The sequence below is a fragment of the Danio rerio genome, chromosome 2 (assembly GCF_052040795.2).
Source record: "Danio rerio strain M-AB ecotype USA chromosome 2, GRCz13ab, whole genome shotgun sequence".
NCBI classification, from domain to species: domain Eukaryota; kingdom Metazoa; phylum Chordata; class Actinopteri; order Cypriniformes; family Danionidae; genus Danio; species Danio rerio.
In genome coordinates this window covers 61,244,192-61,270,000 of record NC_141022.1, presented here as the reverse complement: position 1 = coordinate 61,270,000, position 25,809 = coordinate 61,244,192, and the positions used below count along the sequence as shown (strand labels likewise).

The 25,809-nt window shown below is 38.5% G+C and overlaps 1 protein-coding gene across 2 annotated transcripts in view; it reads right to left on the bottom strand.

The window, feature by feature from the left end:
* Positions 1-25,809, bottom strand: part of LOC100534673 (protein unc-13 homolog A) — a 185,727-nt gene that overhangs the window by 110,570 nt on the left and 49,348 nt on the right. For both annotated transcript variants that reach the window (XM_087241636.1, XM_087241635.1), the window contains exons 5-11: positions 23,672-23,795; positions 19,809-19,879; positions 18,245-18,299; positions 14,100-14,123; positions 12,787-12,997; positions 5,725-6,711; positions 2,542-2,644 (exon numbers count right to left, since the gene is read on the bottom strand). In XM_087241636.1, coding sequence (XP_087097762.1) covers positions 2,542-2,644; positions 5,725-6,711; positions 12,787-12,997; positions 14,100-14,123; positions 18,245-18,299; positions 19,809-19,879; positions 23,672-23,795 — 1,575 coding nt within the window. The remainder of the gene's footprint in view (positions 1-2,541; positions 2,645-5,724; positions 6,712-12,786; positions 12,998-14,099; positions 14,124-18,244; positions 18,300-19,808; positions 19,880-23,671; positions 23,796-25,809) is intronic.

The window sequence follows — 25,809 nt, the reverse complement described above, 5'->3', positions numbered from 1 at the left end:
AATGCATTCATATCAGGCATTTAGTGACTCATGCGTTCAAAAGCAATATGAACTGTGCATAAACCCAGAACAGTTTGTAGCTGCAGTTTTAATTAGACCTTGTGGGGAAAGTCATTCGAGAAATCATTTTGCATGTATCCTGAGATTTTCCAAATGCATCGCTATTCTTTCTTGAATCAGAGCTCTGTATTTAACAGCAGACGACATTCAAAGCTAATGTTTAACAGCAGAAGGCGCTCTAGGCAAGTTTTAACATGAGATGGCGCTCTAGGCTAGTTTATAACAGCAGATGGTGCTCTAGGCTAGTTTTATAACAGCAGATGGCACTCTAGGCTACTTTTTAACAGCAGATGGCGCTCTAGGCTAGTTTTATAACAGCAGATGACGCTCTAGGCTAGTTTTGTAAAAGCAGATGATGCTCTGGGCTAGTTTTGTAACAGCAGATGACACTCTAGGCTAGTTTTATAACAGTAGATGATACTCTAGGCTAGTTTTATAACAGCAAATGACGTTCTGGCTAGTTTTATAACAGCAGATGACGCTCTAGGTTAGTTTTATAACAGCAGATGATACTCTAGGCTAGTTTTATAACAGCAGATGACGGTCTGGCTAGTTTTATAACAGTATATGGCACTCTAGGCTACTTTTTAACAGCAGATGGCACTCTAGGCTAGTTTTATAACAGCAGATGGCACTCTAGGCTAGTTTTATAACAGCAGGTGACACTCTAGGCTAGTTTTATAACAGTAGATGATACTCTAGGCTAGTTTTATAACAGTATATGGCCCTCTAGGTTACTTTTTAACAGCAGATGGCACTCTAGGCTAGTTTTATAACAGCAGATGGCGCTCTAGGTTAGTTTTATAACAGCAGGTGACACTCTAGGCTAGTTTTATAACAGCAGATGACGCTCTGGCTAGTTTTATAACAGTATATGGCCCTCTAGGTTACTTTTTAACAGCAGATGGCACTCTAGACTAGGTTTATAACAGCAGATGGCACTCTAGGCTAGTTTTATGACAGCAGGTGACACTCTAGGTTAGTTTTATAACAGCAGATGACGCTCTAGGCTAGTTTTATAACAGCAGATGGCGCTCTAGGCTAGTTTTAACATGAGATGGCGCTCTAGGCTAGTTTTTAACAGCAGATGGCGCTCTAGACTAGTTTTTAACAGCAGATGACACTTTAGTCTAGTTTTAAAACAGCAGGTGACGCTCTAGGCTAGTTTTATAACAGCAGATGGCACTCTAGCCTAGTTTTGTAACAGCGGATGACACTCTAGGCCAGTTTTGTAACAGTATATGGCACTCTTGGCTACTTTTTAACAGCAGATGGCACTTTAGGCTAGTTTTATAACAGCAGGTGACACTCTAGGCTAGTTTTATAACAGCAGATCACGCTCTAGGCTAGTTTTATAACAGCAGATGGCGCTCTAGGCTAGTTTTAACATGAGATGGCACTCTAGGCTAGTTTTTAACAGCAGATGGCGCTCTAGACTAGTTTTTAACAGCAGATGACACTTTAGTCTAGTTTTAAAACAGCAGGTGACGCTCTAGGCTAGTTTTATAACAGCAGATGGCACTCTAGGCTAGTTTTAACGGTGATTGGCGCTCTAGGCTAGTTTTTAACAGCTGATGGCGCTCTAGGCTAGTTTTTAACAGCAGATGGCGCTCTAGTCTAGTTTTTAACAGCAGATGGCGCTCTAGTCTAGTTTTTAAACAGTAAATAGACCTAATAAATCACACTGAACTGAGCTAAACTGAACTGAACTGAACTGAACTTAAACACTAAAACCTGAACCACACTGTTCCAGTTACTGAACCACACTGTTCCAGTTACTATGACCATTTATGTGAAGCTGCTTTGACACAATCTACATTGTAAAAGCGCTATACAAATAAAGCTGAATTGAATTGAATTGAAATAGCCCTCTAGGCTAGTTTTTAACAGCAGATGGCACTCTAGTCTAGTTTTTAACAGCTGATGGCGCTCTAGGCTAGTTTTTAACAGCAGATGTCGCTCTAGGCTAGTTTTTAACAGCAGATGGTGCTCTAGTCTAGTTTTTAAACAGTAAATAGCCCTCTAGGCTAGTTTTTAACAGCAGATGGCGCTCTAGTCTAGTTTTTAACAGCTGATGGCGCTCTAGGCTAGTTTTTAACAGCAGATGTCGCTCTAGGCTAGTTTTTAACAGCAGATGTCGCTCTAGGCTTGTTTTTAAACAGTAAATGGCCCTCTAGGCTAGTTTGTACAGAAGATGGTGCTCTAGGCTAGATTTTAACCATACCCCACAAACGCTTACGCTTAAAAAAAATTTCAATGCACTTAAACCTTGCCTAACTCTTTTAGGTTTGAATGATATAAGAAATTAGATGCAAGATGCGTACAGCTTTTTGTAAAGCACACAGCGCCATCTGCTGTTAAAACTGATTTCAGAATCAATTCAAATGAGAATAGAGATGGATTTTGAAAATCTTACAGCTCTAGTTTTAGTTCTTTATTGTGGATTTTCTGAGGTTTTTGTGTTTGTTGTGAAGTCCTCACCTCCTGCAGCTGTCGTCGGACTTTCTCAAAGATTCTCAGCCAGTTCTCTTTAGCTCTGAGTGCTGGATCCACAGGCTCCTTCGGCTCCTCAATCACCGGCTCACTGCACACACATTCAAAATGGTTTGCATGCATCTTCATACAAACTAGTGATGCACTGAATTTTTGACCACAAAATTTTTTCTTTGATCGAAATTAGCATTTTTTGTTTATGGACAAAAAATTCAAAATAAAAGCACAAAATTATTAGTTAAATGTAGCTTAAGCTGTCCCACATTGCCCAGCAGTATTCAGCATGCTGGTTTCACTTACACACCAGCTGTATTCACAAATTGGATCAAAGCAGTTTTACACCAGACACAGAAAGCACTATGCTATGAAATCCATTCATTTAATTGTCCCATGAAAAGGTTGGTTTGGTGGTAACCAAAGCATATAAGCAGCGAAGCAAAAACAAAAACGCTCACTATTTTGCTCTGTGGATATATTCATCAACCTGAATATTTATCTATTCATGACCGGTGCATGCTCACAAGAAATACAAAGTCTGCTCAAATAACATGACATTTCTAAGTATGCTCGTTCTAGCTGCTTGCAATAGCGCTATTGTGTTGTCATGGTAATGCTGGTAAATAAAGCATCTTGACTTTAATGCTGCATTGTTTGAAATTAGGTCAAATATTAAAATAATCTTCTAACAAGCAGCCAAGGGCACTAAAACAAAGCTTATTCATACACAAGTCTAGTTTTTAGGCTTTTAAATGGAAAAAGGCGCTCAAACAACAGATAGCACTCTAGGCTAGTTTGCAATAGCAAATGGTGCTCTAAGCTAGTTTGTAACAGCAGACGGCGCTCTAGGTTAGTTTTTAACAACAGACAGCTCTCTAGGCTAGTTTTTAACTGCAGACGGCGCTCTAGGCTAATTTGTAACAGCAGATGGCTCTAGGCTAGTTTTTAACAGCAGACGGTGCTCTAGGCTAATTTGTAACAGCAGACTTTGCTCTAGGCTAGTTTTTAACAGCAGACGGTGCTCTAGGCTAATTTGCAACAGCAGATGGCTCTAGGCTAGTTTTTAACAGCAGATGGCGCTCTAGGCTAATTTGTAACAGCAGATGGCTCTAGGCTAGTTTTTAACTGCAGACGGCGCTCTAGGCTAATTTGTAACAGCAGACTTTGCTCTAGGCTAGTTTTTAACAGCAGACGGTGCTCTAGGCTAATTTGTAACAGCAGATGGCTCTAGGCTAGTTTTGAACAGCAGATGGCGCTCTAGGCTAATTTGTAACAGCAGATGGCTCTAGGCTAGTTTTTAACAGCAGATGGCGCTCTAGGCTAGTTTGTAACAGCAGATGGCGCTCTAGGTTAGTTTTTAACAGCAGACAACACTCTAGGCTAGTTTTTAACAACAGACAGCTCTCTAGGCTAGTTTTTAACTGCAGACGGCGCTCTAGGCTAATTTGTAACAGCAGATGGCTCTAGGCTAGTTTTTAACAGCAGATGGCGCTCTAGGCTAATTTGTAACAGCAGATGGTGCTCTAGGCTAGTTTTTAACAGCAGATGGTGCTCTAGGCTAGTTTTTAACAGCAGATGGCGCTCTAGGCTAATTTGTAACAGCAGACGGCGCTCTAGGCTAGTTTTTAACAGCAGACGGCGCTCTAGGCAAATTTGTAACAGCAGATGGCGCTCTAAGCTAATTTGTAACAGCAGACTAGCTCTAGGCTAGTTTTTAACAGCAGATGGCACTCTAGGCTAATTTGTAACAGCAGATGGCACTCTAGGCTAATTTGTAACAGCAGACTGTGCTCTAGGCTAGTTTTTACCAGCAGACTTGGCAACTTTTTAACAATATGTTGTGTCTATTTCATTGGCTTTGTGTTTATTTTTCAGCATAATCTAAGCTATTGAGTTAAATTCAAATAGATTTTTTAAATTGTATTATTTATTAAAATAAATAATTATTATTACAAAGCAGTTTCGGTTCCGGGTTTAGATTTTTTGGCCAAGTGCATCCAGAATTTTCGGTTTTGGTCAAGAATTTTCATTTCGGTGCATTCCTAATAAAAGTGTAACTAAATCCTGTACATCACTACACAATTGAAAGATCCACATGAGAGATTTTAATGGCTTGACAATGAACTACAACTCAGTGTAGTAAATGCTGCACCAAGTACCAAAGTACATTATGTAGGTTACTACTGATTCCAGAACCAGCTTTACTAACAAAATGCACATTAGAATTGATTAATCGCACAGCCCTATAATCCACTATTCCATAATCCAAGGGTGCCCAAACCGTTTCTTATATAGACTCAAAAACCTAACTTGATTGAGGCTGGTGTGCCAGAGGTGAATATACCTATATGTATTATATTAAAATATAAAAGGAAATTTCCTAATTTTATAATACTTAAAAATAAAGAGAAAAAATAATTTAATCATATTGATAATTACATTTTTTTTTGTAATGTACTTCTTACAATTAAACCATAATAATGAGAAATCCCACTTAAAACACAGTGGCATTCAATGCTGAATACAGTAGTCAAGCTGCATAGTACTCCATCAAGTGACAGTATTTACATTTTAAAAAGTCAGATTAATTCACAAAGGTTTATTGAATCATTTGATTTCCATTTTTTGTAGCTCAACATTTAAACAAAGAAACAAAACCCATCCTTGCCCATTGTTCTCCCTCTCTTCTCAGATGGCATGGCGGGTCAAATCCAAAGTTATCATGGGTCAACTTTAGCCCACAGGCCCTACTCTGGGCATCTCTGCAATGATTGATCCATGGGATATATGCACAGCTAGTGTTTTCAGTCAAGATAAACGTCCAGTGAAAGGTTTATGTGACTTTTTTCAATCTCATAAGGTTCTTTTTACAACATCGATGCTGTAATGTAATTAAAATACAGTCAGTAAATAGACTCAAGAATTAATTTAGTTGTTCAAGCATAAGACGAGATGAAAGACTAGGCTAGCACAAAAACTCATATTGTCATATTTTGTCCGGTCTGAGACCCACTTTATATAATATATCAATCAGATAGTGAAGATCACTGACTTTCAAGAAATCGTGGCGATTTTGTAATGGAAAGTAAGCTCAGCAGAAGCGCTTGGACTGACTGACTGAAAATTAAACCACATTAAGCACAATTAGAATAAAGTAAGTCAATATATTAATACCTTTCAGGTTCAGGCATCAGTTGCTCCTCTTCATAAGGGGGCGATAGAGGAGGACTCTCCATCTTAATTTCCTCCACCAAAGGCTCTTCCATTGGGAAATCGTCTTCTTGAATGGGATTTTCCTCCTCCATTGGTGGCTCTACAGTGGGTGGTTTCTCCTCAGCAGGGGTTGGAGGTTTCGGTTCAGGTGCAGAATTGATAATCGGATCTTCAACCGGAATCTCAAAAGATTTGTTGGTAACTGGAGGCATCTGTTGCGTGGATGGAGCTGGAGGTGGAGCGACTAGAGTTTGGGATTGTGTTGTCATTGGTTGAGGTTGGGATTGAGTTGTTGGTGCTGGAGGAGGTGGTGTGGGTGTAGATCCACCCAATCCAAACACTGCAGTCAATGGTTTAGCCATAGCGAAGAAGGATTGAACCGAAGGAATCGGGCCGGAAGACTGTTGTTGTGGTGGAGGCTGCTGTTTTGGGGGCGGCTGCTGGGGGGCGGGGCTTTGCTGGATTGCAGGTTTGATTGGTGGTTGGGCTTGTGTCTGATTGGTCGGTTGGCTTGCATTCTGAGGTGGTGTTTGCTGTTGGTGAAGCGAGTTTTGCTTCTCTAAAGGAGGTCTGGCGGACGTTTGAGCATCCGTTATTGGTGCGGTACTAGTTGGTGTTGGTGTAAACGGAAGTTCTTGGTCCTCGTCTAACTCTTCATAATTGAAGTCCTCCTCTCCTTCATACATGTCCACCTCTTCTGGGTACAGATCACCATCATCTTCTTCATATAATGCACCTTCTTCTCCGCCATCTTTACTGTAGGCACACTCGTCGCTGTACGCACACTGGGTCTCGTCCCAATCTGGTGAACCCTTGCTGTAGGACACTGAGGAGTGGCAGGAGTGGTACGAGTCGTTCTCATCGTACAGTTCACGCTCGGCGTATTCTTCGCTCAGTTGAGAACTACAGCGACTGAGTTCGGCAGAGGATGCATAGCTCCCGGTCGGACTGGCGAAAGAGAGTACATAAAGAGAGGATTAGAGAGAATAAGAGAAATAGACCCTACAAACAGTTGAAGTCAGAATTATTAGCCCTATATTCATTTTTTTCCCCATGTCAGTTTAACAGAGAGAAGACTTTTTCAACACATTTCTAAGCATAATAGTTTTAATGACTCATTTCCAATAAGTAGATATTCTTCAATATGCTACTGTTCAGCTTAAAGTGACATTTAAAGGCTTAACTAGGTTAATTAGGGTAAAGTTAGGGTAATTTTTAGGGATGTAACGGTATTAGAATTTCACGGTACGATAATACCTCGGTATGAATGGTACGGTACGGTATTTATTGAATAATTTACAGGAAAAACAAAACTAATGAAAAGACTCGAAAAAAGTGCCAAAAGTGTTTATTTACCTTAGCACTGAACATATTAATGACATACAAATCAGCCGTCTATCTGTAAGTTTCCAAACAGGAACTTCAATTTTTCAATTTTAATAACAAAAAACTATTAAACCATATAAAACATAAAGTTTCATATAGTATTGTTGAAAACTCGTCACATTCAACATGTAATCACTCACTCACTCAGATAGAGATGGGTTTTTAAGGAAAATGATCATATAACTATAATCTGGTAAAAGCTGGGATCTGGGCATGTCCCCTGCAACAGAATAAACCCTCTCATTTGGGACTGAGGTTTCTGGGACAGAGAGATATGATTTAGCCAAGGTTGACAGCAGTGGGTAACGCTGTGCATTGTCTTTCCACCACTTGAGAGGACAAGCCATGAGTGAGATAGAGGTCTCTCTGCGGTACAAGTCAATGTCTGCATCAATCTAACAAGTGTGCTGTGTTCTGCAGTCCCCATGACTGTTTTTAGTCGTATTCCCCGACTTATATTTCACCACAGTCTGGCAGTGCCTGCATACTGTTTTTGTCTTTGTCTGTCACCTTTTCTCCTTTTTCGTATCTTTTTAGAAAGAAACCGAAATGCTTCCACACATCTGATTTAAAACCCGCTTTAGGTTCCATCATTTCCAGCTATTTTTCTTCCCCGCTACTAGCAGCACACTCCATTTCCACATTACTGGATCTGTAGTGACAACAGACCGCAAAGGATGATGGCCACGCCTGGGCTGATGGGAATTGTAGTTCCCGATACCTCCCGTTCGCTTCATTCGCCTGAGCAAACTTTTCTCAGAAATATAGTTTTATTGAGTCATGCGCCTATTATTGAGGTATGACGGTATTTACAATATTGTTACATCCCTAGTAATTAGGCAAATCATATATATGATAGTATAACAGTGGTTTGTTCTGTAGACCCGTGGTTCTCGGGGACAATGAATGGGGGGTCACCTGGTGATTTCCAAAAATCTATTTATTTTTATTAAACCTTAAGAATTACCATATTTTATCTATAACCAGTTAAACTTTGCTGTTATTTTGGGATTTCCGCCTGGATTTTGCCTACCCAAATGTAAAAGCTTCCCAAATCCTCATGCAGAGGTGTAAATGCAAAACTTTGGTATAATTTTAAAGAAAACCCTTTGAATTTTCATAAAACACTATTGAGAGTGTTTAAAATATCTGTATATGTTGTCTGTGTCATAACAAACACCTAAAAAAAGAGGCGCTTTTTGTATTTTTTAGTTTATAAACTCAAATGTGTAAGTGTACCGTTTAGGTTGTGTGTGGTCTAGCGTGCTGTAATTAATGTTGGTGGTTTCTGCACATGTCTGTAATCATAGGAAAAAAGAAAAATGTCTCCACCATAATCTATGCAAAAGTTATTGTGTTCCAACTGATGAGAGGTGCTGTACACACAGGGAGCGATCATTGCTTTCATATTTCACTGTTTCTTTTGTTTGATCAAACATAATTCACTGTGTTTGGAGCACGTCAGACATATAAAAGGATTACTTATGCACATCAGCTCAAAAACAGAGGAGAATGGCCCTGAAGCACACAGCATAAGGTAAGAGATGACAGCTGTCTGTGTTATCTGGGGCTGCTTCAGGATTTTGCTTTATTCTTAATAAAGGCAAAAATGCATTACATATAACGTTGTGAAGCTGTACATGGAAGGTTTTACTCTACTTAAAATGTAAAGTGGTTTTCACCACTGAGTTTTTGATAAAAAACTAAATCTAGCAAACACTTCAGCCAAAATGAAACTCACAGTCAGGCTTCAGCTTGCAGTAATGTCAGCTACAGTGAAAGCGGATGCTCAATAAGAGTTAGTGCTATTACTGCTTTTACTAATTCCAAACAGGGCTGATCCAGGAACAGGGGAATCCAGCGAGCCCTACAGCAAAGCAAGCCAATGTCAGGCATATTTATAAATCAATGGAAACTGGCCTTGTTGAATAATGGAGGAGAAACAAAACAGACAGCAGAGCTGAAAGGTTTTGCAAGGTGAAAAAAAAGAAAGAGAAAAGACACCCCGAGCAGACATGATGAATGAGTCTATTAAAGGGAAAAGCGAAAAGATCGAACACACACACACACATACACACACACACACACACATGCTAAGAAACACCTTCAAACACCTACATCAGTTCATGATTTCATAAAAAATTAATTAACAGAAAATTAAAAATCTAGGCGACGCAGTGGGTAGCACGTTCGCCTCACAGCAAGAAGATCGCTGGGTCGATCCTCGGCTCAGTTGGCGTTTCTGTGTGGAGTTTGCATGTTCTCCCTGCGTTCGCGTGGGTTTCCTCCGGGTGCTCTGGTTTCCCCCACAGTCCAAACACATGCGGTACAGGTGAATTGGGTAGGCTAAATTGTCCGTAGTGTATGAGTGTGTGTGTGTGAATGTGTGTGTGGATGTTTCCCAGAGATGGGTTGCAGCTGGAAGGGCATCCGCTGCGTAAAAAACTTGCTGGATAAGTTGGCGGTTCATTCCACTGTGGCGACCCCGGATTAATAAAGGGACTAAGCCGACAAGAAAATGAATGAATGAATTAAAAATCTTTGCCATGATGACTGTGAATAACATTAGACTAGATATTCTTCAAGACACTAGCATTCAGCTTAAAGTGACATATAAAGGCTTAACTAGATTAATTAGGGTAAAGTTAGGGTAATTAGGCAAGTCATTGTATAACAGTGGTTTATTCTGGAGACAAGCCAAAACAAATATAGCCTAAGGGGGCTAATACTATTGACCTTGAAATGACTTAAAACATTTAAAAACTGCTTTTATTCTAGCCGAAATAAAACAAATAAGACTTTCTCCAGAAGAACAAATGTTAGAGTAAATACTGTGAAAATTTCCTGAATCTGTTCAATAGGGGTGTCAAAATTAATGGTTTCTTCGGTGCACCGCGATGCAAATGGGGACAATTTGATATCGGTTCAGTAATAGATCATAAGATATTCTGTACTGATGTCATTCATTTCCTTTGCGCGGTGTAAAAAAAACTGTAACACTCCATCTCTCTCTCACTTTGGACATTTGACCCGTTGGCATGTTCGTGATGTAACTTTTCCTCTCCTCGGATGTCAAAGCAATACTTGTGGATCCAGACACGAGCATTTTCTCTGTGATAACTGTGTGTTATGCGCATATAGACTGTAACCGCGGCTGTTCATCCAGCTTCACTCATCGGTGAACAGCGGAGCCCTATCTATTGAGCGGGTGAAGACAATGACCAGACATAGGGGTGTAAGACTTCGCTCAGGCCCGGCGCTACGGGGGGGCAAAGGGTGGCATTGCCCCCTCAGAAAGAGTTTGTGCCCCCCCAGTTTTCATAAGGGATTGTTCACTCAACCTGAAAATTCTTTCTGTCATTAATTAATAACACTCCCGTCCTTCCAACCTTCAGAACACACATTTAAATATTTTAAACTATATGACATAGCAATTGAATTATGAAAATGGTGAGGTTAAAGCTAGTCCTATAGTTCAGAGATCCGGTCCCTGCGTCAGGTCAGGTGCGCCCGTAAATAGCCTTTAAAAGGCGCACACGGTGATGGAGGCGCACTCAACTCACAAGGGAGAAAAGTGGGTGACATGATAGGAGCAGCTTAATTCATTTCATGTTTTGGTTAACTAATTATTTAAACACAACTCTCTTGAGCGCTAATAGGAAAAAAACACATAAGAAATTTGCTGTTAAATTAATTTTAGCAGAGACGCAACTGCCAGTCATTTATTAGTTATTCGGGAAGATGTAGCCTAATAAAAATGTTTTAATAAAAATAAATAGTTTACTGCACAGTCCCACAGTAGGCTACACTATAAATAATATTTTAATTTATTTATTAATATTATTATTAATATGATTACAATTAAGCTAAAATTGACAAAACGCAGAACCCTTTGAAAGTTTGCTTTCATTTGACTAAAAAGCACACTTTTACAGTTGTGTAGAGAAACATCCCATTATGCAGCAGCAGTCAAGGTATAACACATAATAAATGCCTTTTGGGTTTAAAGATGATCGGCCTGCGAAGTCAAGTTTGCAGTGTTATAAATGGAATATAGTGCATTAGTGGAATTACCGCGGATCAACCGAGAAACATCTCACGTGCTGCAGGTAGGCAGAATGATAATCTTTTAAAAACATGTCATTTATGCTATACTGCTATTTGCTCATCCAAAATTAAACAACATAAAATATATTGTAGATCTATTTTAAGAGCTAAAATACAACATATCGAGTTTGTTTTGACTTGTAACTCATGGCCCTAAAATAAAAATAACCTGAAAACAAGCTATTAAAAAAGGCTTAATAAATAAAATAATTAATAAATAAAATGACGGGTAGGCCTAGTAACCTAATGGTTTATGATGGTTTACAATATCACGAAAAAAGCACATTAATGATAGCCTAAGATAAATCTTTGTTTTTACATTTAAAATGATTTTAAAAAAGTTAAAAAAAAAAAGAATATTGAGTTGCGTTTAACCAATTTAACCAATTTTCACGGTAATAACATGTGAATTTTGGTATCTTTTTTTAGGTATTTTTCTGGCTACACTAATGCCTTAAAATGTAACTAAGTAATTGTTTTAAATGACATTAAATTGTAACATTTAGCTTTTCCCTAACACTGATGTTGGTTGGGTAATAGGCTACGTGAAGCGGGAAGACTCGGTTAAGCTGATTTCACTATATTTATTTACCGGTTACGAATAGTCTGATCGTGGGTCAGCTTACATGTGTGGGCATAATTTGACGTCTTTACCTAAAACTTTAAACATTCATAGGCCTGTTATTTGAAATAAAACGGAAATAAGGAGAATAACATATGATTTAAAGCACTCGTTTGGCACTGAAGCCATCATCCGTCTGCATTAATAAGCGGTAAGCATTACTATCGTTAATAAAATTCATAATAGCGAAACTGCATATTGTTATTACTATTATAACGTAGCCTATATTACTGCCTTAGGTCAGTAACTTAGGCAGTAATGCAAAGTAATAATAAATGTGAATAAATAGCCTAAATGAAAGAAACAAGAGACCAAAATGAGTCACCAGGTCTAGTGCCCCCCTATGGATTTAAAGTGCCCCCTCAGTTTTGACTTCCTGGCGCCGGGCCTGACTTCGCTTGACAGGGCTCAAAAAGCAAGCGGGATCATATTTACATGAGTTTATTTGCTGTAAATGCTCATGCTGTCTCTGTGCATGTGTTGGAGTTTTGTTTGATACATTCAGAAAGAGTGTTTAGTTTGAGCAGGTCAAATTAAGAGTACAGTTCATATATCTGAGTGCTGTATTAAAGGACAAAATTGTATTATAATATATAAGTATGAATACATTTATGGATTTTTATATTAAAAAAATTCTTATGTTGTGAAGAAAAAATCTAATTATGAGTGAAAAGTTTCGTCAATGCACTGTGATGCACCGAGATATCGAATTGAACAGAATCGATGGCATGATAATCGTAACCGAACCGAACCGTGAGACCAGTGTAGCTTCACACCTCTAGGAAATACAGTGAAAAATTCCTGAATCTGTTAAACATCATTTGGGAAATTGTGTGAAAAGAAAAAGTTTCACAGGAGGGCGAATAATTCTGACTTCAGCTGTATATGAGTGTGTCTTGGGGTCTCACCTGACGGTTCTCTGCTGGTCGTAGTCCAGCTCACAGTTGTTGATAGTTCGGCTGTACGGTGCTCTGGGGTTTCGGTGCTGGTGGTTTATGGGATACTGGTGGACTGAGGCATTGGGTTGAGACGTGGAGTAGAACGGTGGTGGGATACTGTTACTGGTCTCACTGCGGTAATCACTGTCTCGGTCATCCATCGCACTGTCTGCATCATTGTCTATAGACACACAAATAAACACATTTTTTCATGTATTAGTTTTGCTTCTCAGCATCTCAAAGTAAAGATAAAATAATGCAGAATTAATTCATTCATTTTCCTTCAGCTTAGTCCCTTATTAGGGGTCGCCACAGCGGAACGAATCGGCAACTATTCCAGCATAGGCTTTACACAGCGGATGCCCTTCCAGCTGCAACCCAGTACTGAGAAACACCCATACACACTCATTCACACACACACACACACTCATACACTACAGCCAATTTAGTTGATCAGTTCCCCTATAGCGCATGTGTTTGGACTGTGGGGGAAACTGGAGCACCCGGAGGAAACCCACGACAACACCCAGCCGGGACTCGAACCAGCAACCTTTTTGCTGTAAGGCGACACTGCTAGCCACTGAGCCACCATGTTGCCTGATTAATAAATACATTATTTATTCATTCATTTATTTTATTTTCGGCTTAGTCCCTTTATTAATCCGGGGTCGCCACAGCGGAATGAACCAGCAACTTATCCAGCGGATTTGTATCCAGCGGATGCCCTTCCAGGTGCAAACCACCACTGGGAAACACCCACACACAACCATTCACACACACACACACACACACACACACCATGGACAATTTAGCCTACCCAATTCACCTGTACCGCATGTCTTTGAACTTGTGGGGGAAACCGGAGCAACCGGAGGAAACCCACGCGAACGCGGGGAGAACATGCAAACTCCACACAGATACACCAACAGACCCAGCCGAGGCTCAAACCAGCAACCTTCTTGCTGTGAGGCAACAACACTACCTACTGCAAGTTGCCCAATACACTATTTAATTAATGATAAATAAATAAAAATAATAAATTATTTTAAAACAACTCCACTTTCAAAGCATGCTAATTATTCCGTCTATTGCTTTTATTAACAGTGCACTCCAGGACTTGCAATGAATGACTTGCTTGATTTCATGAGATATGAGTGTGTTCATCCAGCCGGAGTGCACAGAACAGAAGCTAATAATAGTTTATTAAACATATAAAGCTGATTAGGCAACAGAAGAGCAGGTGTCAGATTACAGAGCTTATAATGACAGATATGAAAACTCACTCTGCTGATCACCCCACCAGTTACCTGTGAGAGAAGAGAGAGAAAAGATTACCCACAATCCACTGCAAATGAGTAAAACTAATGAGTTTAAAGTAATGGTTTGGCTGATGACCCAATGAGTTTCTCAATTACAACTGTGAAGCATTACAGAGATATTTCACGCAAAAATGAACATTCTGTCATCATCTACTCACTCAAGAAGATATTTTGAAGAATGCTGGAAACCGGTAACCATTAACTTCTATGGTATCTCATCTTGTGTTAGCTCACATTGCATGTTTTGTGGTGAACAATGTATCTGCGCATTAATTAATCTAAAATTGAAATCTGAAAATGCACTTGGAGTGAAAGCGATCGGCTGTCCACTGGATCTTATTGGCTGTTGCGATGGCAAGCAGCTGCTTTGTTTTTTTTTTTAAATGGCTTTAAAAAAATAAAAACTGCTTTTATTCTAGCCGAAATAAAACAAATAAGACTTTCTCCCGAGGAAAAAATATTATTAGACACACTGTGAAAAATCTGTTAAACATCATTTGGAAAATATTTGGAAAATGAAAAAAATTCAGAGGAAGGTGAATAATTCTGACGTCAATTGTATATATGTAAAAGAAAAGTGTTATTCAATATATATATATATATATATATATATATATATATATATATATATATATATATATATATATATATATATATATATATATATATATATATATATATATATAAACAGTTAAAGTCAGAATTATTAGGCCTCCTTTGAATTTTTTGTTCTGCTTGAAATATTTCCCAAATGATGTTTAACAGAGCAAGGAAATTTTCACAGTATGTCTGATAATATTTTTTCTTCTGGAGAAAGTCTTATTTGTTTTATTTCGGCTAGAATAAAAGCAGTGTTAAACTTCATAAAAAACCATTATAAGGTCAAAATTATTAGCCCCTTTAAGCTATCTGCTTGTTAAGTGTGACGTCACGCGGAGCGGCTTCCGGGTCCAAGCGCTCTATTCAACTGAATGGGGAGATTCATGATGGTAATAATAAACGTTTACAAAGCAATTTAATATTTTCGAAAGTCACGATCGCAATATATATGTCCATGCCTATTATCCAATGGCCAGAAAGTGATTCATTGTTTTTTACATCGTTAAAATTTTGGTATTTGTTATGCAGCAAGCCCAGAGATTGTTGTGTACACTATGACTTTATTTAAAATTTTTTGAAAAATGCTGGTAACCGGTAACCATTAACTTCTATGGTATCTCATCTTGTGTTAGCTCACATTGCATGTTTTGTGGTGAACAATGTATCTGCGCATTAATTAATCTAAAATTGAAATCTGAAAATGCACTTGGAGTGAAAGCGATCGGCTGTCCACTGGATCTTATTGGCTGTTGCGTTGGCAAGCAGCTGCTTTGTTTTTTTTATTTTTTTATTTTAAAGCACATTAAAGCTGAGACACAACCTCAAAGATGACAATATAACACTTACAATAACAATCATCAGCACTTTTATTAGTTTATTTTACAGATTTATAATATGCTGTTGTTCTATTGGAGTTTTCATTCCAAAATGGACTCTAAACGCCATCTAGTGGCTGTTTCCCAAATCGCACTAGAGTGTCGCCTCTTGGTGATGCTATGCTCTTTGGATTAGCTCTGTCTGAGGTATTGGGTGTGGCTAACATACTTAACCACGCCCATCCAGCTGTCAGTTTTTTGGTCTGCTTCATGCGGACAGTAAAGTATCAGTGCGACTGTGTTCGGTGATTTAAATAGAAGCACTACTGGCCGTCATCCAATGAGGAGCCCTTGATGTATGGCTCAGCCAATAAAAGCCTGCCTCAGTGAAGCCCTGCCCACTGGAGCCGAGTCAGCAGAGTGTGTGTGAAAGACTGATGTGAGAGTTTCATTCATGCACTGCTGCTCATTCAGCTTTCAGTGAGACCTTCTGCCATTGATTAGCATCATTCATAAATCCCATTAACACAGACCTGCAGCTCTTAGTGGTTCAGATGATATGATCGAACTGTGAAATATGATCTAATGCACTGAAAAATGATGATCAGAAACCATGTGTGCTTATAAGTAGATGATCTAGGAGTTATAACTAGGGCCAGACGGAATCTGCGGATGTTTTTTGCCATTTCTGCTGAGAATTTTGGTAAAAAGTATCCAGCGGAGTATCAAAACTAAAACCTTAATATATTAAATAAAAAGTAATAAATTACTGAATAAAAACTGAATCAATTTAGATTTACACATTTATTCAAGGTAATAAACAGAATTAATAATGGGCTAAAAATCTTCAGAAATCTGCGGAAATCTGCGAAAAATCTGCGGAATTCTGCGCGCGCAGATTCCGTGTGGGCCTAGTCATAACTACTGCAACAAAACTTAAAATAAAAACATAAAGACATTTCTGTAACCTGGAACAGAATTAATTTTGACTAAAACTAAAGAAAATATATGACATTTTTATTTTTGCTCAGAAACATTTTTCATTTTTTGATATTAAATCATTGAAAAACCTAAAACTGAATAACCATTAGAATAGAGAGTAATACAAAGAAACAAACTACATATATAGATTACAGTTGAAAGAAAAAATATTTGCATGTTAAATTGTAATTGTTTTTTCAAATATTTCCCAAGTGATGTTTAACATGTTTTATATACATATACAGGGGGGCTAATAATATATTTATATATATACACAGTTGAAGAATTATTAGCCTCCAAGTATATTTTCTCCCTTAATTTCTGTTTAACAGAGAGAATATTCTTTTTTTAACACATTTCTAACATAATAGTTTTAATACTGTATGTAATTTTTAATAACTGATTTATTTTATCTTTGCCATGATGACAGTAAATAATATTTGACTAGATAAACTTCAAGACTTTAAAGTGACATATAAAGGCTTCACTACGTTAATTAGGGTAAAGCTGGGTGATTAGGCAAGTTATTGTATAACAGTGGTTTGTTCTGTAGACTAACGGAAAAAAAAATAGCTTAAAGGGGCGAATAAATTTGACCTAAAAATGGCTTTAAAAAAATAAAAACTGCTTTTATTCTAGCCGAAATAAAACAAATAAGACTTTCTCCAGAGGAAAAAATATTATCAGATATACTGTGAAAAATCTGTTAAACATCATTTGGGAAATATTTGGAAAATAAAAAAAATCAGAGGAAGGTGAATAATTCTGACGTCAACTGTATATATGTAAAAGAAAAGTGTTATTCAGTTTATACATATATATTTAATATTTTCGAAAGTCACGATCGCAATATATATGTCCATGCCTAATATCCAATGGCCAGAAAGTGATTCATTGTTTTATACATCGTTAAAATTTTGGTATTTGTTATGCAGCAAGCCCAGAGATTGTTGTGTACATTATGACTTTATATAAAATTACCTTTAATGTGTGATAGCAATAAAAAGTGATCATAAACGAATGATTTCTCAACTCAAATGAGTGGCGGCTTGGACCCGGAAACAGTATTACATACGTCACAAACACGTCACCACTTAACAAGCGGATATTTATTACAATAGTCTGCAGAACAAACCATCATTATACAATAATTTACCCTAATTACCCTAACCTGCCTAGTTAAGCTAATTACCCTAGTAAAGCCTTTAAATGTCACTTTAAGCTGTATAGAAGTGACTTAATGAAAATAACTAGTCAAATATTATTTACAGTTATCATGGAAAAGAGAAAAAAAATCAGAAATTGGGTGAAAAATAAACAGGAGGCTAATAATTCTGACATATATATATTCTGATATATATATGTATACAGAGAGTTATATATGTGTATATATATATATATATATATATATATATATATATATATATATATATATATATATATATATATATATATATATATATATATATATATATAATTATCTACAAAATATTTAATAATAATATATATTTTGTGTATTAAAAATTCAGTGATACTAAACTAACACCAACTATATTTCTGCTGACATAACTGGCTTTAATAATTTACAGATTTTCTTTTTTTTTTTTTTTGCAATGCTTACTAATATTTGCATGAAAATATTTAGATTTGGAGAAATGATTCTGTCTGATGATTTAAGGTATAGTTCATGCATGTCGACTTTATGAAACTCACAGCACTGTGATCCCGGCACAGACAGAGGCCTCTCCTGAACCTCCTGATATGAATACTGAAGCACAAAACACACACACACACACACACACACACACACACACACACACACACACACACACACACACACACACACTCATTAGAAACCACATATAAATGCTGAAGGCAAAGCTAATATTATACATTATAAACTACCAGAGGAGTGATAACAGAACAACACATGCACAAACTATTACACACACCACTTTTTTACTATGTGTAATGAGTTTCTTCTATAAATCAGTGTATTGTAAAAAGTGAAAATAAAAAATAAAATTGTTTCATATTTTAAGAGCAAATGCGAAGACACTGAGAAGTGTTTTATAGTTTATGGTACATTTACATTTACATTTAGTCATTTAGCAGACACTTTTATCCAAAGCGACTTACAAATGAAGACAAGGAAGCAATTTACACAACTATAAGAGCAACAATGAATAAGTGCTGTAGGCAAGTTTCAGGTGTGTAAAGAGTGTAAGAAGCAAAACATTAGTAATGTAAGTTTTATTTAAGTAAGTTATATGTAAGTTTATGTAAGTTATATATTTTTGTTTTGAGTAGTTAGTGTTATAGCAAATGAGGTAATTGCAGATTAGGAAGAAAAGTGGAGACTAAATAGTTGAGTTTTTAGTGGTTTCTTGATGACAGCAAGTGACTCTGCTGTTCTGATGCAGTTCGGGAGTTCATTCCACCAACCGGGCAGATTGAATGCGAGAGTTCGGGAAAGTGATTTCTTCCCTCTTTGGGATGGAACCACGAGGCGACGTTCATTCACAGAACGCAAGTTTCTGGAGGGCACATACATCTGCAGAAGTGAGAGCAGATAAGAAGGAGCAAAGCCAGAAGTCGCTTTGTAGGCAAACATCAGAGCTTTGAATTTGATGCGAGCAGCAACTGGCAGCCAGTGCAAACGGATGAGCAGCGGAGTGACATGTGTTCATTAAAGACCACTCGTGCTGCTGCGTTCTGAAGAGCTGAAAATGTTTGATAGAGTTAGCTGGAAGCCCGGCTAGTAGAGAGTTGCAGTAATCCAGTCTGGAGAGAACAAGAGCTTGAACAAGGAGTTGAGCTGAATGCTCAGATAAGAAGAGTCGGACCTTTCTGATGTTATAGAGTGTGAATCTGCAAGATTGAGCAGTTCTAGAGATGTGGTCAGAGAAGTTTAGTTGGTCATCAATCATTACTCCAAGGCTTTTCACCGTTTTGGATGCAGTAATGGTTGCCCCGTCCATCTGGATTGAAAAGTTATGGTGTAGAGTCGGGTTGGCAGAAACTTCAAGCATTTCCGTTTTCATGAGGTTAAGCTGAAGATGATGATCTTTCATCATGTGTGAAATGTCTGACAGGCAGGCTGAGATATATTTAATTCATCTTAAATGTAAAGTATTTGACTGAGAGGAACTAAAGCACATTTCTAAAATGTTGTGTATTTTATTTTTGGGCTACCAGTACCTTATTTTACACTATATGATAAATTGAATGATGAAATGTGACCACTTTTGTTTTGATTTCTGCAAAATAATCTCACATCCTGGTCCCGCATGGCGTTGATCTGCTCCAGTTTTTTGGCCCAGTATCGAGCCTCTTCTTCTGGGATATCTGTGGAGGAAACACACACACACACACACACACACACACAGAAGAAGAGCAGTCTTCTCAATGAACATGCTATATAAAGCAATTTCTGGATGTTTGTTTAACCTTCGTGTCATCAGAGCGTCTCTTTGTTATTTATAAAATTAAATATTTTCTTAAGAATAAACAGTAAAGCAGCACAGACTCAAAGCAGATGGTTCAGCTTTGAGAAATGATGTTTCTTGTGCGACTGCAGGTCATTTATATTGAGTTTCAGGTGTATTTCTGCTGGACTCAGCGCTTTTGAGAACAAGACCTCATTTGTTCAGAACACAGACACTGCTGTCGGCTCCTCTGAGGCTTAAACACTTGGTTTGAGGAAGGTAAAAAGCAGCGCTGTTACTTTAATAGCTCTCAGTGACTGAAATCAATTGTTTTATTCTGCCAGGATGCAAAACTTTAGATCAACAAAATAAAAGACATTCAAACAAACAAACAGGGGAGGGGGAGCAACAGACATATCAACAATTTTCAATCTGAAAGAACAGAAAGAAAGAAAAAAGAAGACTTTTACAGGGTCTTTCCTTTATATAGTCCAAAATGCTGGAAGAAAAACATTGCCATGGATGAACGGTACTAGGTCTAGCCTTATTAACGTGTGCTATTGTAGCTTTGTCTAGAAAAACAAATGAGCTCAGTGGTTAAGAATAGTTATTATCAGCTGTGGATCATCTCCAGACTCAAATCCATTCTTTCCTTTCAAGATCTGGAAAAGGTCATACATGCTTTTATCACGTCCCGCCTAGACTATTGCAATTCTTTATATGTTGGTCTACCCCAATCCTCATTGGCACGGTTGCAGTTGGTTCAAAATGCGGCAGCTAGACTTTTAACAGGCACCAAAAAACATGCTCATATCTCACCAGTTTGAGCATCCCTTCATTGGCTTCCTGTTAATTTTAGAATTCAGTTCAAGATTTTACTCATTGTTTTTAAAGCACAGAATGGGCAAGCACCTTCTTATATATCAGAGCTTATTAACTTACAGTCAACTCCTCGGTCTCTTAGGTCCACAAATAAAATTTTACTTCATGTTCCTCGGTCACGACTTAAACTGAAAGGGGATAGAGCCTTTGCAGTCGCTGCTCCTCGTTTGTGGAACCAGCTACCACCGGATATTACAAGTGCTTCTTCTCTCTCTATTTTTAAGTCCAGACTTAAGACACATTTTTATTCTATTGCATTCCCAGGCTTTTAATCTTTATTGTGGTTGTTGCTGTAATACTTTTATTCCTATTATTACTTTTATTGTTATCTTTAACTCTTTTAGAGTGTGTGCTATGGTTTTGTTCAGCACTTTGGTCAGTGCCAAACTGAAGTAAATGTGCTTTATAAATAAACTTTACTTATGTGGCCAGAGGGATAAATCCAGTTCTTATATGTTATGTTGAAAATGGACCATGGCCCCTTTAAGAAAAGTCCGTCCTTGTCTCGCGATATGTGTGTGTGTTGGCGGGCAGGCGCGTGCACGGACCTGCGTGACTGAGCAGAGAAGCCATGAGTGCATCGTGGTGAGTTGTGTGTGACGAGCTGTGATCGTCGTGGAAAAGCGTTGTTTTGGGGTAAATACTTTCCTAACTTTATTATACAATTGTTAAAACCCAAAGATGACATTTAATGGACCTTGATTTTGCACATCTTTGTAGATGACTTGGCTTGTGTACAATATAGTGGACTCCATGTTGAACAGTAATCAGGATTTCTGATGTAAGTTTATTATTTCATGTTATATACTAAGTTTCTTTACTGTTTCTCGGAATTTGATAGAGTATTATTGTTGTCCTATAAAAAAGGTATCTTGTGTGGTGATACATGTGTGTATAATGTATATTTCATTGAAAATGTTCAAATTGTGTGATATTAGGTTAAATTGGTTGTGCTAACATGCTTTTATTTCTTTTTTTTGTACAATAGCACTGCCGTATTTCAGTGTAGGATAAAGAAAGCATTTTTGTATTCGATTTTTGTATACATATTTTTATTTATTGGGGCACTATAGTACCCGAAGTTTAGTGCTCTTGCATTTTTCTTACCATTGTGCTATTGAGATTTGCATAAAAGTAGGATTTTGAGTTTTATTTCTGTATAACTATTCAGGATTATTTATTATTGTTATTTTTTGGGAAAAAGTGTTTTCAAGGAGCTTATTCCGCTGTGCTCCCTTCAACCGCTGTAATATTTTCTTATTAAACAGCAGTCAGAAAAAACCCCCATTTAAAGCAATCTTTTACATGCTTGTTTTGTGTCTTGATTTGCCACCCGGCTACACTTACTTACTTACTTTACATTACAAGTCACTATTTTAAAGGGTCATGAAACACCAGAGCACATGTGTTGAGCTGTTGACAGTCGTATATGTGTCCCACACTGTTAAAAACACTATTAGGACACATATATCTCACTAAAAAGTGTAAATTGGTTGGTTTTGCATTATTTCAAGTAAATTCGTACTTCCGGTTTGAAACGAATTTCTGAAGCTGCGTCACGGTCATGACATAATAGCGTGTATTCCAGCGTGCAGACTGGACGCCTGTACCTGGAGTCCCGTATTACGTCTCTGAGTGTGTTGCATTCATTCATGAGTGTGGCTTGGTTCAAACCAATCAGCGCACTCCATTATGTATGCGCTGCAACTTCATTAATATGCATGCTAGCTTTCTTAGACTGCACCTGAAACAGTGTTCAGACGGCAGAGAGACCACACGCGTCGTGTTCCCAAAAGTTGTGGGAAAAGAATAGGAATTGTTTGGAGATACGGGTCGCCAGTGTTGCTTTCATCATGTGAAGGTTTTGTTTGATTTTCTCTCTATGAGACGCTGCTAGACTCACGTGTGGATCAGTGATCGCGACGCGCAGCAGAAATGCGTTTGTTTGGAACATTTTTTACTCGAGAGCATTTCTCATCAATGGTGAGATCTGGATTTGCTGCTCGTCTCTTTTAAAAAAAAAGACGCCGCTCCAGTATGAGCTGATTATCCTGTCTACAGATTTGGTAAGTGTGTGCGATCAGCGCCCTATCTTTGTTCATTCAGATGATCAACTAGAAGTCATGTTATTATTTGCTTATCATTAAACTTGTAAAGGCGACAAGGCTTTAGTCAGGTAGTTGAAGGGATGTTTAAAGCTAATAAACATGCAGCAAAAATCCAATCAGTTCCCACATAGCAAAATTTCTCTGGCCCAGCTCTGGCCCACACAATCAGGTTTTGCTTGGCCCACATGCCGCAGTGAATTACGGTACATGACTGGACCAAATCTGGCTTCCAGACAAGGGCCAAACACAGACCATATCTGGGCCAAGTCTCAGCCAAGTTAATAACTCATAACTGGGCCTGAACTGGGCCAGATAGGTTGGTGTGTCACGATTGCAATGAAATTGATAAACCCATGGAGTGATGCGCTTTAGGCACACTATGGGCACGCTTTTTCTCAAAGTGACCTGATTGGTAGAATTTTTTTTCTTTACTCAAAAATGATTTTAGTGTATTTTAAATGTGGGTCAAGACTGGCCAAACTCACATGGCCCACTTATCAAATTTTTAAATCTGGGCCAAATACTAAGTTTTTCATCTGGCCCAAATCTTGTGTGCTGCCTTAAAAACGGTGCCACCTCTGCCAAACCCGGGCCATGTTTAGCCCACATGCTGTATGCCAGTGCCGGATGAATGCCTGCTGTGCCAGCTTTTTGCCAAATCTGGGCCAGAATTCTTTGCTACTAGGGTTTGTATTCATGGCTGTAATATATAGAGATCTCACCGAGCGGCAGTTCAAAGCGAGTGTCCAGAAGCAGACGGTGGAATGTTGGATCTTTGGTGCCACAGATTTCATTATCCGCCATGATGACCTGAGAGTCCAGAGTCAGCCATTCTCCTGGTCCTTCCTGAAACACACATACACACACAAACACAAACACACTCCCAATGAAACACGTTTTTGTCAAAGTTAGGTGCAAAAAAAAAAAATTACAACATTTTTTGCAACAAGTAAGTACAATTGCACTATAGGTGTGAGGTGGCATGGTGGCTCAGTGGTTAGCACTGTGACCTCACAGCAAGAAGGTCGCTGGTTCAAGTCTTGGCTGGGTCAGTTGCATTTCTATGCGGAGTTTGCATGTTCTCCCCGAGTTGGTGTAGGTTTCCCCCGGGTGCTCCAGTTTCCTCCACAGTCCAAACACATATAGGGGAATTAATGAACTAAATTAGCCCTAGTGTGTGAGTGTGTGTAAGAATGAGTGTATATGGGTGTTTCCCAGTGATGTGTTAAAGCTGGAAAGGCATCCACTGCATAAAACAAATACAGGAATAATTGGCGTGTCAGAACCCTGGTTTGAACTTTGCTTTCTCTCTTTTCTGACAGCGTTTTTTATCTTTTCTTACTGAAACTTTCTAATTTGTCTCCAGATTGCTGTGTAACTTCACACAGTTGATCGTCTTTGCCAGTTATGTCTAGTTCAGACTGCGTGATTTTAGCCCCGATTTTGGCTCGCCGACAAGTTTTGAGAAATCGCAGACTAATGCCTGAAATCACAGGCAAATCGCTGCTCGTGCACGTGAGTGACAATCACACAGTATGAACTATCAAAGACGCAATCTGAGAGAATCGCCGATGAGTCGCCGATGCCTGTGAGATATTTGGCGTGCTGAATATCTGGAGCTGTCGGCGATTCAAATCATGCCGTGTGAATTGAGTTTTGACTGACAATGACATCGACGATCGCCTACAGCCAATGAGAGAGCGGCATTCACTTGCGTGTTTGTGTGTGTGTGTGTATACCTGCTGCAGGCCAGCGGGAGGCTGGGGGAGAAGTTAAAAGCGCTCATTTTCGGTTTATTTGGATCCATGAAATGGAGGAAAAACTAGTGGAGGTTTGACAGGACTCAGCGTTAAGGAGAAATGGCTAATTCCCTTTAAACCCAGGTGAGCAAACATGTACATGTTCAACCCCATTAAAGGCTTCTTTCTCATTATGCAGTTAATAATAAAAGATATACGACGTGTTTTTGGTTGAGAGACGTAGTTTGGACAAAGTTGTCGGCGATTCTTCCTATAGTAAAGTCATGCAATGTGAAAGTCCCTGTCGCCGATCCATCTTGCAGTGTAAACAAAGCAGCGACGAAACGCTAGCCCAGATAGTCAAGCAGTGTGAACACATCTGTGAAATCATACAGTCTGAAGTCGGCATTAGTAGCCTCACTTGTTTACTGCCACCTTCATTTCTGCTGATTGCTGGTCCTATATCTGAGGGTGCTTCGCTTCTCCTCTTGCCAGAGTGTTGGGTTTCTTACAGCCTTCTTGTCGGTCTGTTGTTTGTTATCTCTGTATGCTCTGTCCAGTTCTCTGGAGCCATTCTGGATTTGGTCTGCCCTTCTGGAGATTTGATCCTTGCCATTGCCCTTTCCCTGCATCACCAGGCCTGGACCAAAGACTAGCTTTATTTGTGACTGAAATTTAGCCCACTCCTGATGTTCTTAATCATGTTGTGCTGCTAATTTCTGTTGGAATTTTTCCAGTATTGTTACACGTTGCCTGTGGTCCAGTCTACTGTGTATTTTTTACTAAAGTCCAAGATCTGCTCTGGAATCTCAGCAAGTTGCTGAGTCAGTGGCTGTTTCCCATTTCCAAGATTGCAGAGAACGGACTTGTGTTCTTGTGGAGAGCGGTCTTGCCAGGTGTCCTGGGAAGAACGAACTCAGGAGACCGCGAGGGCAGAGAACGCGTCCTGTGAGAAATGAGATGCTGCATTCATCCTGATGGTCACATGACCTTCACGCGTTTTAAATGGTAAATTATTTAAACATTACAGCATTCATACATTGATTTATAGTTTTTCCCCCTTTCAAAATATACACTTTGCATAAAAACATTATGATTATACTCTGCACAATATAAATAAA